At 43.4% G+C, this 17,603-nt stretch overlaps 1 protein-coding gene across 13 annotated transcripts in view; it reads left to right on the top strand.

Annotated features, from left to right (window-relative positions):
• Positions 1 to 17,603, top strand: part of CBR4 (carbonyl reductase 4) — a 103,949-nt gene that overhangs the window by 13,450 nt on the left and 72,896 nt on the right. For 7 of the 13 annotated variants that reach the window (XM_073341577.1, XM_073341582.1, XM_073341575.1 and 4 more), the window contains exon 6: positions 702 to 1,221. In XM_073341577.1, coding sequence (XP_073197678.1) covers positions 702 to 880 — 179 coding nt within the window. In that variant the 3' untranslated portion in view covers positions 881 to 1,221. Of the gene's footprint in view, positions 1 to 701; positions 1,222 to 10,592; positions 10,613 to 17,229; positions 17,312 to 17,603 lie in introns of those variants that run through there. The other 6 variants (XR_012158617.1, XR_012158616.2, XR_012158615.2 and 3 more) reach the window with 3 other exon arrangements.

The following is a 17,603-nucleotide window of genomic DNA, read 5'->3' as shown; positions in this document are numbered from 1 at the left end:
TGACCCAACCGCCTTCTCCTGGAAGCCCCCCAAGGAGCCTCTGTGAATCCAGATCCCCCAACATCTAGATTCCCCCACTGAGATTGTCCCACACAGAACCCTCTCACCCCACACCTGGATCCCCCCACACTGAGCCCATTCGCACTTGGGTCCTGCCTGGTTGAGGCTGCCTGCCCCACATTTGGTGCACCTGATGCAAAGGGGCAGAGCTCCAGGGATTTTCTGGGGCAGGTCCAGGCCTTGTGTTAGAGTCGGGTGCGGCCTCACCGCAGAGTCCGTGTCCCAAGGGTGGGTGGTGATGGGAGGGCTGTGGGGTGATCTGTCACCTTCATGCAGCCAGTGGCATGTGCTCCCCACAGCCATGCTGGAGCCTCTGCATTTATTTATTGACAAATAAAACTTGCAAAACTTTAAAATATTGTGTGCAGAATTTTTTATTTTTTGGTGCAGAATGCCCTCAGGAGTAATAGAGAGTGTGTGTGTGCGTGTGCACACAAAATGTATTTGCACTGAGATTGGATTGACTCTCAGTGAAATAACTATGCTATGTTTTTTCATTAACTTACTTTACATTGGATAAGGATAGGACTCAAGGATCTTATAGAGCCACTATATCATACCAGGATTTCTTACAGACTTCTACAGCTACTCTCATCAAATTCTGCTTACATTTTATGTCACAAACATTTTTTCTCTCTTAGGCTTTGTTCACACAGAGATGACTGCACATTTGAAGGAAGATCAGTTGAAGAAAACTATTCCTCTTGGAAGATTTGGAGAGCCTGATGAAGTTGCACAAGCTGTTGTCTTTCTTCTGGAGTCTCCCTATATTACAGGGCATATTCTAGTTGTAGATGGAGGCTTGCAGCTTCTAATTTAAATGCTACAACAGTACTTATAAAATGACTTGAATGGAGGAAAAAATAAACTTGGCTGATGAAGATTCTGAGGTGTGTAATCAAGATGATGCTTTCATGAGTGAACACTTTTTAATCAAAACAGTAAAATAATAATGTATAAGTTAAATAGTAAACTCTAGAACGTAAGGTTGTAATGTAATATGTACATTGGTCAGTTAACTAAAGCCTGCATATAGGATGCCAAATGAGGAAATGCATGGTGGATGCATCATAGAACTTTTTTTCATAACTTCTCTGAAGAGGTGGGGAAATGGTAATGATACTGAATCACACATTAAAATTAAATAAGTTTTTTCTGAAATGCCATTCACATTTTATGTTTTGGGATAGAATGGGAGCATCACTCTGAAGGGTCCTATAGCACAACAAGACTTATAATATTTCTAAGCCTGTTCACTGGTCAGTGGTTGTGGTTGCTTAGTTGACCAAATATTTCAAATGTTTCTTTTCAGAAGAAATGGCATCATGTGTAACAAAATGGTAAACACCTCTGTAGGAGGAAGGTCCTCACCTTTTTGCTTTTATTCTCCTACCAAATATTTCCTAATCAATCCATTTCTGTAGTGCTATCTAATACATGTAAATGGTTTCTTTTATTTCTTGTCTGTAGCTAAGGCAATGGAGCTGGAAGTTTCATAGCTCTCTAGCATAACTGAACTGCCTTCAGGGGATTGAAATAGAGTGCAGTGAAAAGCATTAATCTTGTGTAGAACATAGGTTTCTGAATCCTGTTCTCAAATATGGGTTCAACTCCCATTGAAATGGGTAGCAGTTGTGAGTGCGTGTTGAGGTCATTGCTTGGTCACTGGAGTGTCAGATGCCACTTCAGTACAATGTTTCTATGCCAGTATTTTAAATCTGAACTGAAATTAGCAGTATAGCCGTCATCCTTTCCACATTTTCCACAGGGACTTCATTTGACCATGGTGACCTAAACCTGGAGGTGAGTGGGATACCAGGAGGAAACGTAAGGAGGAGGGTATAGGACGGGAAGCCTCCTGATTCATATTGAGAAAGTAGGGCAATCTGCTAGTTTTCTTATGTGCATGTGCATGAATGCAAGAAACATGGGAAACAAGCAGGAAGAATTGGAAGTCCTGGCACAATCAAGAAACTATGGAATTGGAATAACAGAAACTTGGTGGGGCAGTTTATATGACTGGAGCGCTGTCATGGATGGGTATAAACTGTTCAGGAAGGACGGGTACGGGAAGAAAGGTGGAGGAGTTGCATTGTATCTAAGAGTGGTATGATTGCTCAGAGCTCCAATTTGAAACTGGAGAAAAGCCTGTTGAGAGTCTTTTGAGGCGAGAGCAACAAGGGTGATGTGGTGGGCGTGTGCTATAGATCACCAGATCAGAAGGATGAGGTAGACGAGGCTTTCTTCGGACAACTAACTGAAGTCTCCAGATCACAGGCCCTGGTTCTAATGGGGGACTTCAGTCACCCTGACATGTGCTGAGAGAGCAATACAGCAGTGCACAGAAAATCCAGGAAGTTTTTGAAGAGTGTTGGGGATAACTTCCTGGTGCAAGTGCTGGAGGAACCAACTAGGGGCCGTGCTCCTCTTGACCTGCTGCTTACAAACAGGGAAGATTGGTAGGAGAAGTAGAAGTGGGTGGCAACCTAGGCAGCAGTGACCATAAGATGGTTGAGCTCAGGATCCTGACGAAAGAAAGAAAGAAGAGTAGCAAAATACAGACCCTGGACTTCAGAAAAGCAGACTTAGGGCTTGGCTACACTTGTGAGTTACAGCGCAATAAAGGAGCCCTGGGTGCACTAGCTTGCTACCCGTCCACACTGTCAAGGCACGTAGAGCGCTCTGACTCTGCGGTTACAGCGCTGCTGGTACTCCACCTTGGCGAGTGGAAAAACGTTTGCTGCACCCTCGCTGGAGCGCTGCAGCGCCAGTGTGGACAAGGTGTTGCCTTACTGCGCTCTGATCAGCTTCCAGAAATGTCCCATAATCCCCTTAAGTCAAGTGGCCACTCTTGTCATTGTTTGGAATCGGCTGTAGGAATGCGGAAATGCCCTTTGAAAGCTCAGTTTCTGACAGCCAGCTGCTTATCTGCTCCAAGACAAAGCAACCATTAGTGTGGAATGCTGTGTGAGAGAGAGAGAGAGGGGCGAGGGGGGTCTGCTGCTGTCTGAACTGACAAGACAGCATGCTGACGCTTTCAGCCCCCCCCAACCCAGTCTCTCTCTCTCTCTCTCTCTGCCCCCCACATACACACAACACATTCCCTGTCACACTCCACCCCTCCACCCCATTTGAAAAGCACGTTGCAGCCACTTGCATGCTGGGATAGCTGCCAGCTCCCAATGCTGCTGCAAGTGCCACAAATGCGGCCACGCCAGTGCGGTTGAAGCTGTCCGTATGGACAGACTGCCGTGCTTTCCCTACTGTGCTCTACGAAGGCTGATTTAACTCAAAGCGCTCTACATCTGCAAGTGTAGCCATGCCCTTAGACTCCCTTAGGGAAATGATGGGCAGGATCCCCGGGGAGGCTAATATGAGGGGGCAAGGAGTCCAGGAAAGCTGGCTGTATTTTAAAGAAATCCATATGGACGGCGTAGGAACAAACCTTCCCAAGGTGCGGAAAGAATAGTAAATATGGCAGGTGACCAGCTTGGCTTAACAGGGAAATCTTTGGTGGGCTTAAACTCAAAAAGGAAGCTTAAAAGAAGTGGAAATTTGGACAGATGACTAGGAAGGTATATAAAAATACTGCTAGAGCATGCAGGGGTGTAGTCAGGAAGGCCAAGGCACAATTGGACTTGCAGCTAGTAAGGGATGTGAAGGGTAACAAGAAGGGTTTCTACAGTTATGTTAGTAACAAGAAGGAGGTCAGGGAAAGTGTGGGACCTTTACTGAATGGGGGAGGCAGCATAGTGACAGATGATGTGGAAAAGCTGAAATACTCAGTGCTTTTTTTTGCCTCGGTCTTCACAGAGAAGGGCTGCTCCCAGACTGCTGCACTGCGCAACACAGCATGGGGAGCAGATGAGCAGCCCTCAGTGGTGAAAGAACAGGTTAAGAACTGTTTAGAAAAGCTGGACATGCACAAGTCCATGGGTCCAAATATAATGCATCCAAGGGTGCTTATGGAGTTGGCTGATGTGATTGCAGAGCCATGGGCCATTATCTTTGAAAATTCTTGGTGATCAGAGGAGGTCCTGGATGATTGGAAAAAGGCAAATATAGTGCCCATATTTAAAAAGGGAAAAAAGAGAACCCGGGGAGGTACAGACAGGTTAGCCTCACTTCAGTTCCCAGCAAAATCATGGACCAGGTCCTCAAGGAATCCATTTTGAAGTACTTGGAGGAGAGGAAGGTGATCAGGAACAGTCAACATGGATTCACTAAGGGCAAGTCATGCCTGACCAACCTGATTGCCTTCTATGATGAGATAACTGGCTCTGTGGATATGGGGAAAGTGGTGGATGTGATATATCTTGACTTCAGCAAAGTTTTTGATATGGTCTCCCACAGTATTCGTGCCAGCAAGTTTCAAAAGGTATGTATTGGAAGAATGGACTATAAGGTGGATAGAAAGCTGGCTAGATCATCAGACTCAACAGGTAGTGATCAACAGTTCGATGTCTAGTTGGCAGCCGGTGTGCAGCGAAGTGCCCCAGGGGTCGGTCCTGGGGCCGGTTTTGTTCAACATGTTTAATGATCTGGATGATGGGATTAATTGCATGCTCAGCAAGTTTGCAGATGACAGTAAACTGTGGGGAAAGGTAGATACGATGGAGGGTAGGGATAGGGCCCAGAGTGACCTAGACAAATTGGAGGATTGGGCCAAAAGACATTTGATGAGGTTCAACAAGGACAAGTGCAGAGTTCTGCACTTAGGAAGAAAGAATCCCATGCACTGCTACAGGCTGGGGACTGACTGGCTAAGCAGCAGTTCTGCAGAAAAGGACCTGGAGATTACAGTGGACAAGAAGGAGGATTCTCTGCTCCTTGAAGTCTTTAAACAATGATTTGAGGACTTCAATAGCTCAGACATAGGTGAGAGGTTTTTCGCAGGAGTGGGTGGGATTCTGTGGCCTGCGTTGTCCAGGAGGTCAGACTAGATGATCATAATGGTCCCTTCTGACCTTTGTTTCTATGAATCTAAGCTGGATATGAGTCAGCAGTGTGCCCTTGTTGCCAAGAAGTCCAATGGCATATTGGGCTGTATTAGTAGGAGCATTGCCAGCAGATCAAGGGAAGTGATTATTCCCCTCTATTCGGAACTGGTGAGGCTGCACCTGGACTATTGCATCCAGTTTTGGTCCCCCCACTTCAGAAGGGATGTGAACAAATTGGAGAGAGTCCAGCGGAGGGCAACGGAAATGATAAGGAGGCTGAGGGAACTGGGGTTATTTAGTCTGCAGAAGAGAAGAGTGAGGGGGGATTTGATAGCAGCCTTCAGTTACCTTAAAGGGGGTTCCAAAGAGGATGGAGCTTGGCTGTTCTCTGTGGTGGCAGATGACAGAACAAGGAGCAATGGTCTCGAGTTGCAGTGGGGGAGGTCTAGGTTGGATATTAGGAAACACTATTTCACTAGGAGGGTGGTGAAGCACTGGAATGTGTTACCTAGGGAGGTAGTGGAATCTCCATCCTTAGAGGTTTTCAAGGCCCAGCTTGACAAAGCCTTGGCTGGGATGATTTAGTTGGTGTTGGTCCCGCTTTGAGCAGAGGATTGGACTAGATGACCTCCTGAGGTCTCTTCCAACCCTAATATTCTATGATTTACAAGCCACTTTTCTGTCTGAAATCCTATGTATGTAAATGGTATCGTGTCCTCTCAGTGACTGAAAAAAATAGTTTGATATTTAAAAACCAAATATTTCCAAAATATGAAGCCAAAGGATGTTGGTCCATAGCTGCCTTTTTACCAGTCTGGCAGAAGAGTCAGTAAACTGGCTGCTATTTATACCTTGTCCTTTCTATCTTGCAAGAAAATTGGGTTACGTGACATGTGGTGACTGTTGGCCTAACTCCCATTTTCTTCCAGTGACTAAAAATAACTTGTTTTGAGTGAGCCCTACTGCCCTAATTATTATCATTGTTTCAGCAAAGTATGGGACCTTTTTCCAATTGGTTGGTTTATTAGCAATAGTGGTGTTTTGTGTTACTTTTGTGAACAAAGTTTCATGTTACATTTTTCCTGTTGGTGGATACAGTGGTGCTCTTACATATGTCAGAATGCCATTATACGTCGTTTTAGGCAATGTGACTAATAATGGTTTATTGCCTATTCCAGTCAGTTCTTAATTTCCCCTTCATTTTCCAAATTAACACTCTCTTGCATGTCTCAGTCCTCAAAGTTTGATTCCTTACTGCATGTCCTCCAGTGACAGAGGGCCTAGTGTGCTATTTATACTCTCTGGTTCTTTGATAGGATAGGGTTGTCACTGGAGCCGTATGTTACCCATAGTTGGCTCTTTGGGGTGTGGGCTCAACATGAGACTCGGTGAGACAGGCTATGTTGTATAGATCCCTTTTTTCTTAACTACAAGTTCACTGTGATTCCTGTAGTCAGAATTTATCCAGTCTTTACTCTTACCTGACTTATAAAAACAGGTAGCTGCAGTGCTCTGGACTTTTAGTAGCTTTTGGAAGCATAGTGTAATTCATATTCTATCAACAAGATCTTCAAGTGGGACTCATGCACTGTACTTTTCAGACTAGCGTGTACTCTTCTGCCAGGAACTGCAGCAGGAGAGCAGTGGACAGGCTTGCTTCCCCACTGGGGGAAAAATATGCAGGAAAGGTGTTAGGCAGCTGATAGATAAATTATACAATGCAATAAATTATATTCAGTGAAGGGATTTTTTTTTTTGCCGCTTGAGGGCAGTATAACCAAAGGTATAATCATATGGGAAATTGAATGATTCAGATTAAAACATCTGTATAATTCCAGGAAGGTAGAGATGACTGCTTTGATTATAAGGTTGATACCTATAATGTTGTCACCAGTATTCTCAACTCCATGTAGACTGTGTTCTCTTGGGATTTATGCTGGGATTTTGAAAGTGGTTGAAGGAAGCTAGACAAGCAGTTCTCATTCAAATTCAATGGGAATTCAATACCTAAGTCCCATAGGTTCTTGAAACTCCCAGCCTTCAAGCTCATCTCCATGGCATTATTATTGCCATTGTTAACAGTGTTTGTATAACTCAAACTAAAATTGCTTTTGTTCTATCTTTGTATATTTTCTAAATTACAGACTATGGTGAGTACCTATTCTCCTCACTTGTTCCCTTAACACAGGATGAGATCTGTTCCATGAAGTTGAGATGATTGTGTTTTACCTGTTACTTACTTAGCACTGGGTTTACTCTTTTTTTTTATTTTTATTTTTTAAGTGCAGAATGCAATTCAGTTAAGGGAAATTAATCACAGCTGACCTTCTGAAAGCCAAACACAAATACTTAATACTAGATACAAAATCACGATGAAATGAGCTAAACAAAAAAGTATGTGAAAAGGTGTGAGGCAGGAGGGAAGATACCTTTTAATATGCAGGGGCTGAGCGCTATGCTCAATGCTTGTATAAGAGCTCACAACTCTATTGAAGCATGGAAGTATTGAGTGCATTTGCTTTTAGCTTTAATAGCAGTATAGCGGTTAAGACTCTGAGGTCCTCTAACACCATCTCCCCTCGTTCCATGAAAGGAGCTACCCGGACTGCAGTAATTTGATTCTGCCCACTCTATTTTATCGTTTGTGTGTATACATCAGATCAGGTCAAATAAATTACCTTCTCTTGACTGCTTTTATTCTAACACTTTTCTAGGATTTTAAAGGTTTAATTAGCAATGCATAGGTTAGCCAATAAGAATATGAAACCTTTGATACCAATGGAATATTATTTTTTGAGAGACTTAATATACCGCTGTAGATTGCCAGTGGAGGGTATGATGGCACCACCATGTGTGCTTGAACATGCCAAATGAGAGCCAGTGTTTTATTGATATCAAATAGATGTGGCATTTATACTCACTTTGGGACTGAGTGGTGCTGAGCACATGTGACTCCCAATGTGGATGGTCAGCTGATGATCAGACCCATAGGAAGCAACTGGAGTTATTTGTGACTCAGTATCTATATTTATTAGGGCTGTCAATTAATGACAGTTAACTCACTTGATTAACTCAAAAAATTTAATCACAGTTTTAATTGCACTGTTAAATAAATAATAAAGCAGACTTTGACGTCCTCAGGGAACTGATGGGCAGGATCCCCTCAGAGAATAACATGAGGGGGAAAGGAGTTCAGGAGAGCTGGCTGTGTATTAAAGAATCCTTATTGATGGCGCAGGAAAAAACCATCCTGATGTGTAGAAAGAATAGTAAATATGGCAGGTGACCAGCTTTGCTTAATAGTGAAATCCTTGCTCATCTTAAACACAAAAAAGAAGCTTACAAGAAGTGGAAGCTTGGACAAATGACGAGGGAGGAGTATAAAAATATTGCTCAGGCATGAGGAGTGAAATCAGGAAGGCCAAATCACACTTAGAGTTGCAGCGAGCAAGAGATGTTAAGAGTAACAAGAAGGGTTTCTTCAGGTACGTTAGCAACGAGAAGGTGGTCATGGAAAGTGTGAGCCCCTTGCTGAATGGGGGAGGCAACCTAGTGACAGAGGATGTAGAAAAAGCTAATGTACTCAATGCTTTTTTTGCCTCTGTCTTCACGAACAAGGTCAGCTTCCAGACTACTGCACTTGGCAGCACAGTATGGGGAGGAGGTGACCAGCCCTCTGTGGAGAAAGAAGTGGTTCAGGACTATTTAGAAAAGCTGGATGAGCACAAGTCCATGGGGCTGGATGCGCTGCAGCCGAGGGTGCTAAATGAGTTGGCGGATGTGTTTGCAGAACCATTGGCCATTACCTTTGAAAACTCATGGCTATTGCGGGAGGTCCCGGATGACTGGAAAAAGGCTAATGTAGTGCTCATCTTTAAAAAAGGGAAGGAGGAGGATCCGGGGAACTACAGGCCCGTCAGCCTCACCTCAGTCCATGGAAAAATCATGGAGCAAGTCCTCAAGGAATCCATTTTGAAGCACTTAGAGGAGAGGAAAGTGATCAGGAACAGTCAGCATGGATTCACCTAGAGCAAGTTATGCCTGACTAACTTAATTGTCTTCTATGACGAGATGACTGGCCCTCTGGATGAGGGGAAAGCAGTGGACTTGTTATTCCTTGACTTTAGCAAAGCTTTTGATACGGTCTCCCACAGTATTCTTGACAGCAAGTTAAAGAAGTATGGGCTGGATGAATGGACTATAAGGTGGATAGAAAGCTGGCTAGATCATCGGGCTCAACGGGTAGTGATCAATGGCTCCATGTCTAGTTGGCAGCCAGTATGAAGCGGAGTGCCCCAAGGGTCGGTCCCGGGGCCGGTTTTGTTCAATATCTTCATTAATGATCTGCAGGATGGTGTGGATTGCACCCGCAGCAAGTTTGCAGATGACACTAAACTGGGAGGAGCGGTAGATACGCTGGAAGGTAGGGATAGGATACAGAGGGCCCTAGACAAATTAGAGGATTGGGCCAAAAGAAATCTAATGAGGTTCAACAAGGAGAAGAGCAGAGTCCTGCACTTAGGATGGAAGAATCCTGCTACAGACTAGGGACCGAGTGGCAAGAGAGCAGTTCCGCAGATATGAGTCAACAGTGTGCCCTTGTTGCCAAGAAGGCTAACGGCATTTTGGGTTGTATAAGTAGGAGCATTGCCAGCAGATCGAGGGATGTGATCATTCCCCTCTATTCGGCATTGGTGAGGCCTCATCTGGAGTACTGTGTCCAGTTTTGGGCCCCACGCTACAAGAAGGATGTGGAAAAATTGGGAAGAGTCCAGCGGAGGGCAACAAAAATGATAAGGAAGCTGGGGCACATGACTTACGAGGAGAGGCTGAGGGAACTGGGGTTATTTAGTCTGCAGAAGGGAAGAATGGGTGGGGGAGGGAGATTTGATAGCTGTTTTCAATTACCTGAAAGGGGGTTCCAAAGAGGATGGATCTAGACTGTTCTCAGTGGTATCAGATGACAGAACAAGGAGTAATGGTCTCAAGTTGCAGTGGGGGAGGTTTAGGTTGGGGGAAAAAAAAATTCACTAGGAGGGTGGTAAAGCACTGGAAAGTGTTACCTAAGGAGGTGGTGGAATCTCCTTCCTTAGAGGTTTTTAAGGTCAGGCTTGACAAAGCCCTGGCTGGGATCATTTAGTTGGGGATTTGTCCTGCTTTGAGCACGGGGTTGGACTAGATGACCTCCTGAGGTCCCTTCCAATCCTGATATCCTATGATTCTATAATAGAATACGAGTTGAAATTTATTAAATATTTTGGATGTTTTTCCACATTTTCATATATATTCTGTGTTGTAATTGAAATGAAAGTGTATATTTTTGTTTGCAAGTATTTGCACTGTAAAAATGATAAAAGAAATAGTATTTTTCAATTCACCTCATACCAGCACTGTAGTGCAATCTCTTTATCATGGAAATGCAACTTACAAATGTAGATGTTTTTTTGTTACATGACTGCACTCAAAAACAAAACAATGTAAAACTTCAGAGCCTACAAGTTTACTCAGTCCTATTCTTGTTCAGGCAATCGCTAGGACAAACAAGTTTGTTTACATTTATAGGAGATAATGCTGCCCTCTTCTTATTTACAGTGTCACCAGAAAGTGAGAACAGGCGTATGCATGGCAGTTCTGTAGCGGGCATTGCAAGGTATTTATGTGCCAGATATGCTAAACATTTGTATGCCCCTTCATGCTTCGTCCACCATTCCAGAGGACATGCTTCCATGCTGATGATACTTGTTAAAAAAAAAAAATGTGTTAATTAAATTTCTGACTGAACACCTTGGGGGAGAATTGTATGTCCCCTGCTCTGTTTTACCCATATTCTGCCATATATTTCCTGTTATAGCAGTCTCGGATGATGTCCCAGCACATGCTGTTCATTTTAAGAACACTTTCACTGCAGATTTCATAAAACACAAAGAAGGTACTAATGTGAGATTTCTAAAGATAGCCACAGCACTCAACCCAAGGTTTAAGAATCTGAAGTGCCTTCCAAAATCTGAGAGGAAGAACGTGTGGAGCTTGCTTTCAGAAGTCTTAAAAGAGCAACACTCCGATGTGGAAACTACAGAACCCGAACCACCACAAAAGAAAATCAGCCTTCTGCTGGTGGCATCTGACTCAGATAATGAAGATGAGTATGTGTCGGTCTGTGCTGCTGTGGACTGTTGTTGAGCAGAACCTGTCATCAGCATGGATGCATGTCTTCTGGAATGGTGGTTGAAGCATGAAGGGACATGTGACTCTTTAGCACATCTGGCATGTGAATATCATGTGACACCAGCTACAACAGTGCCATGAGGATGCCCATTCTCACTTTCAGGTGACATTGTAAACAAGAAGCTGGTAGCATTATCTCCTGAAAATGCAAACAAACTTGTTTGCCTGAGCAACTGGCTGAACAAGAAGTAGGACTGAGTGGATTTGCAGGATCTAAAATTTTACATTTTTATTTTTGAATGCCAGTTTTTTTGTACACAGTTCTACATTTGTAAGTTGCATTTTCATGATAAAGCGATTGCACTACAGTACTTGTATTAGGTGAATTGAAAAATTGTATTTCTTTTGTGTTTTTACAGTGCAAATACTTGTAATCAAAAATAAATATTAACTGAGCACTGTGCATTTTGTATTCTGTGTTGTAATTGAAATCAGTATATTTGAAAACGTAGAAAACATCCAAAAATATTTAAATAAATGATATTATATTGTTTAACAGTACAATTAATTTTTTAATTGCTTAACAGCCCTAATATTTATATTAGTATTCATTGCATTTTTGTAGTCACTTGTTCTTATTTGAACTCATGATGGTTTCCTTATATCTCTTGATTTTAAAGAAATCATCTCTAACTAGTGTACAGTGATAGTTAGCAGGGAACAAAACCATACTGATTTTAGCATACACTAAATAGAATGATACTGCAGTGTTATGAGGAGCAAAATTACATAGAGAGATCGTCAGAGTAAATCTCTCCAGGGCAGTAGTGAAAAGCCTTTTGGGGTGTGTGTGTGTGTGTGTGTGCGCGCCATGACTTGGTTGTTGCTTTCCACTTCCTGTGGATTGGTGTCCGTATTGTAAAAATCTGAATCACAGCTGCCATGGAGACCAGGTCACAGCAGAAAAGCCACTTCATTGCTTTCACCACTCCATGGTATCTCTAAAGCACAATTGCAGCACATTGGTGGGTTAGCAGAGACTTCTACTTGCAATGCAACACTGGTTCTGTGGACTTTGGTGCCCAAGCCTTTGAATGTGCTATCTGTGTGCCAAATTCACTAAAAATGTATATGTTCAATCTGGATGATGATGATGATGGTGAGGCCTGCCAACAACCTCAAGTTACAGTTCCTTTCCACTTCATATTACTGGCAGTCTGCTTTTCCTTGTCATACGCTTTGGGTGTGGGCATTTCCACTGAAAACAATTTCCTATAAGCCTGGGGAAAAGAAAGTTAGTTACATTTTCTTGGAATCTTTCTCTCTGTGGATCCCACTTGTAGTGTGCATATGTCCCATGCAGTTGAGTTGGAAATGTCCATTAGGGCCATGTCTGCGCCTTGCTAGTCTTCACCAACCACAGGCCTAGATGGCAGAGCAACCCTGACTGCTTCTCTGTTTCCTATTACCACCTGTGGCAGCAAGACAGAACTCTGCAATGTCTGTCTGCTACCATGGAGCATCCTTTCAATATGTAAATATTAGATTAGCGAGTTTAGTTTAATGACAAAATTCTAGCCTATTGGCAGCCTGTTGTGTGTTTCTTTTCTTTAAAATCTCTTTTCTTCTGCTTGGCATCAAAACACCTTCCTGTGTAATGGCTGAGACCAAATCATTCAGTTTCAAGCTATGCCCCTCATATGATGGATTTATTCTTTTACCTGAGGATGCTGTTGGTGTGTCCTCTCTTTGGGTGATAGCCATGTTCTGGACCATTGACCTATGTGCTGGTCTTTCTCCGGCAGAACTCATTGCTCCAGTAATATCAAGCTAAAGCTCTGCCTTGTGGAGTGGTCCATGAAGGTATCAGCTGAGTTGGAAAGATAATCTGACTCCAAAAAGGAGGACACTTCCCAGAGATCCCATTCCTTCAGCATCCCTTTAAGAAGGGACTCTACCTTAAAGGCTCTCACTACCAGTATTGAGAGAGGGTCTGCTACCCCTTCGGTCCTCTGTCTTCCAAAGTGAGCTCAGCGTTGGTTGGGAGTCCATCACTAAAGCCTGATATTGCTTCCACCATGTTGATGCAGGGCAGATCTGAGATCTTCTTTAAGGATGATTCCCAGTGCTGATCTTCTTACCCAGAACGATAAAGAGCAAAGAAGTTAAGAGTCATGGGCTTTCTGCCTTTTTTTAAACCATGAGTTTAGAGGCCTGACCACCTTGTGCAGCCTAGCAGTGTTGATTATTTGTCTTACCTGATTTTGAAGTCTATTCTGAAGCCTAGCACTAGCAAAGATGCCTCAACAAAACCAAGACCCGTCTGTACTGGTACTCTGGTGGAGTATCATCATTAATTGACAGACTCCCACAGGAAGTGAGGGCTGACCAGAGATCCATTATTTTGGAGGGAGAACTAATAACTAGTACTTCATTCCAGGCAGCCCTGGACACCTCTGATACAGCCTATTTCATGGCTAAAGCCATCACCAGGAAAAAGACAGCCTGGCTGCAATCCTCAGATTCCCAGAGAAATGCAAACCACTGTAAAAGTTCTCCTCTTTGAAGGACCAGATCTGTTTTAGCTTCTGCACAGATGAATTGTTGTGTACTCTGAAGGACTCTAGATCTACACTGAGATCCCGGGATATTTACACACTATCAGGAGAAAAACTTTTACATACCAAGGTCAGTTTAGCTAGAGATCTTTCTGCCCCCCTCTTCCCCACCCCGCCCATCAGCAATAGAGACCTGCTGACTGCATTTGTGAAAGTAAGTCTTGATTCACCCACTCGAGAGCTCCCTCCTTTTCTTCTACCACCCACCCTGCATCATCTTCCATGCAGTAGGTTTGATCAAGTTGAGAGCATTGTACCAATCTACCTGAGTTTCCTTCTCTTCCCCCCTCCCCACTGTTTTTCCTTCCTGCCTTTACCATTTTTTTTTCCAGCATGGGCCAGGATTACTTCCAATCAATGGGTATTGAAGACTATCAAAGAATATTCCTTGCCATTTCAGGCCTTGTCTCCCCCGTCTCTCTTCGGAGACCCATCTCAAGAGGCAACTGAGGGAAGAAGTGGACTAGGTACTTCATCTAGAGCAATAGAAGTACCATATGAGTTCAGAGGGAGGGGTATCCACTCTTTAGACTTTTTTCTCAAAAAGAAAAGAGGAATGTGTCCTGTTTTGGACTTGAGGCAACTAAATGAATTCATAACAGGACACAATTCAGAATGGTGATGCTAGCCTCCATTGTCACCTCTCTAGAATGTCAAAATTGGTTTGCAGCTCTTGATCTTAAGGATACTTATTTTCATATAGCAATTCATCCAACCCACAGAAGCTTTCTCTGCTTTACAGTGGGACAATGCAGGGTACCAACTTTGGCTCTGTCTTTATAGCCACAAGAGTATTCACAAAATATCTGGCAGTAGTGGCAGCCCATCTGAAATGGCAAGCACTTGGCTCACTGGCTTTTCGGAGAGAGATCCTCACAGGAGTTGTCCAGCATCCTATTTCGTTTCACTCTTTAGGGCTGAGGGAATTACAAGTCATCCTTCACTGTTTCTCAGTCCATAGACTTTATAGGGACCCTTCTAGATTCCAAATCAGCAAAGGCATACCTGCTGGTAGACTGACTTCAGACCTTCTCATTCCCTGATCTGTCTCCGGGAGACTGCTGCAAAAAAGCAAGAATCTGTCTCAGACTGTTGGGTCATATGGTGTCAGTACTTACTTGGTGCTTCTTGCCAGAATCGACTTCAGCCAGCCTTGGACAGGGCAGAAGTCTGTTTACTGACCTACGAGATACTATATAGACTCTCATCTCATGGTCCTGATTCCTATACTGTTTCTTTGAACTGGTGCCTAAGTTCCCAAATAGCCTACAAAGGAGGGGTACCTTTCTGTATCCCTCTTCCCATGGTGATGCTGATTATAGATGCTTCCACTGAGTGGCCCACCAGAACCACCTACAGATCCAAGGCTCGTGGTCACAAGGAACATGACAAACAAGGGAGGGAGGTCAAGGGTTAAAAAACTAAGATCACACGATTCTGTAAGTTGCCTGTTGTACATCTGATGGTCACAGAGTCCTTGCTCCATATCAAGGTGCTGTAACTCTGCGTGATCTGAATAGCTTCCAGATCCTTTTTGCTGCTCAAGAGAAGATCTGAACTATGGTCCCTACTATACAACAGCTTTGCAATCAATCAGTAGGCAGGGCGGTGCCTGCAGGAGGCCTTTCTAGTCACCATTACTTCTGGTTTTGAAATTAGATCCTGTATTTATGCAAGAACCACACTGCTGTTTGTGTTGCACACTTGTGAAAGAAAAGGTTATTCTTACAGCTCCAGAAACCTCTCTGTTTAAGGAAAGTTCTTCTTTCCACAGTTCCTGGGAAATAGTTCTCCCATAATCTAGTTTGAACCATTGCAATCCTTTTGGAAGGTTGTGCTATAAATGGGCATTTCTAGTGATCTGAAGAAGTTTTTCAAGCATATGGAGTACTATGCCAGTTGTATCCCATTCATTTCATACTCTCTCAATGCCAAAGCTTTGGGGCCTCAATGTAGCTGTAGGCAAGACATTAAAATCTTGTACTGGTTGGCATGCTGAGCATCTGGGAAAACATTCACAGAAGTTCCTAGGTGCATAGGCGGAAAAGCTTATGCGTATCATCCTGTGGAAGATTTGCAAAGTAGGCTTCCTCTCCTTTGCAGAAGCATCTATTGGTAGGAGGGAGCTGCTGGATTGCTTCCCATATAATTCCTTAATTTGCTAAAATCATGCTTTTTATGAGGGGAACTTCCTTTCCTTTTTGTTGTTCTACTGTAATTAATTAGACGTCTGCTTATCCTTTCCCTCCCTCCTTTTCTTTCTTCTGTGATTCACTGTTTGCTACTTCCCATTGGTGGTGATGAATGAGAAAAGCAGTGCAACAGAATGAGAAATTTCTTACCTGGTTTTTCTTTGTTAGCATCTGTCTCTTCTCATCCTGGTCGTTTGGTAAATGACCAGAATATAAATTGAAATTTTTCTCTAAAGGGACATGTAGACATAATTGTGTTAAGGTTTTTAATGCATTTAGATCGAGTTGCCTTAAGGCTAATAATTGGTTGCTAGAGCATTTCTTCTGGTAGCCTGAGCTGAAGGGCGGGGGTTAAATCTGGAGCTCCTAGCAACATTGGATTGCCTCTGCATTCCATAGGAGGGAGGAATTAGTGTCTAACCATTAGTCATGAATGAGGAGAGAAGACGCTAACAGGAAGAAAATTAAGAAAAAAAATCTCATTACGGTAACTATATGATTCTTGGAGAGATCCTGTCTGTGTAGATTCCTTAACCCACCTCCCATTCTTACTGGGACTATGAATTAACCATCTCTCAACTCCCTTGCTGGGGCCTCTGTCCTATATGCCCTCGGGAGTGAAGGGGACATGTGATGTGTAAACATGATTGAAACAGATGCTGCTAGTGAAAAGATTCTGATGTTGGGTGCATGTGTACCATAAGTGAGATCCACATAGACAAAACATCTTAAAGAATCACAGTTACAGTAAGTATCAGAGGGGTAGCCGTGTTGGTCTAGATCTGTAAAAGCGGCAAAGAGTCCTGTGGCCCCTTATAGACTTAACAGACGTATTGGAGCATAAGCTTTCGTGGGTGAATATCCACTTCATTTGATGCATGTAGTGGAAATTTCCAGAGACAGGTATAAATATGCAAGCAAGAATCAGACTAGGGATAACGAAGTTAGTTCAATCAGGGAGGATGAGGCCCTCTTCTAGCAGTTGAGGTGTGAACACCAAGGGAGGAGAAATTGCTTTTGTAGTTGGCTAGCCATTCACAGTCTCTGTTTTATCCTGAGCTGATGGTGTCAAATTTGCAAATGAACTGAAGCTCAGCAGTTTCTCTTTGAAGTCTGGACCTGAAGTTTTTTTGCTGCAGGATGACTACCTTTAAGCCCTGCTATTGTGTGTCCAGGGAGGTTGAAGTGTTCTGCAGGTTTTTGTATATTGCCATTTCTAATATCTGATTTGTTTCCATTTATCCTTTTACATAGGGACTGTCCAGTTTGGCCGATGTACATAGCAGAGGGGCATTGCTGGCACGTGATGGCGTAGATTACACTGGTGGACGTGCAGGTGAATGAACCGGTGATGGTGTGGCTGATCTGGTTAGGTCCTGTGAGGGTGTCGCTGGTGTAGATATGTAGTCAGAGTTGGCATCGAGGTTTGTTGCATAGATTGGTTCCTGAGTTAGAGTTACTATGGTGCGGTGTGTAGTTGCTGGTGAGAATATGCTTCGGCTTGGTGGGTTGTCTGTGGGCAAGGACTGGCCTGCCTCCCAAGGCCTATGAAAGTGAGGGAATGTTGTCCAGGACGGGTTGTAGATCACTGATGATGCGTTGGAGAGGTTTTAGTGAGGACTGTATGT

Source organism: Lepidochelys kempii, chromosome 4 (genome assembly GCF_965140285.1).
Source record: "Lepidochelys kempii isolate rLepKem1 chromosome 4, rLepKem1.hap1, whole genome shotgun sequence".
NCBI lineage: Eukaryota > Metazoa > Chordata > Testudines > Cheloniidae > Lepidochelys > Lepidochelys kempii.
This window is presented reverse-complemented; position numbering and strand designations above follow the sequence as displayed.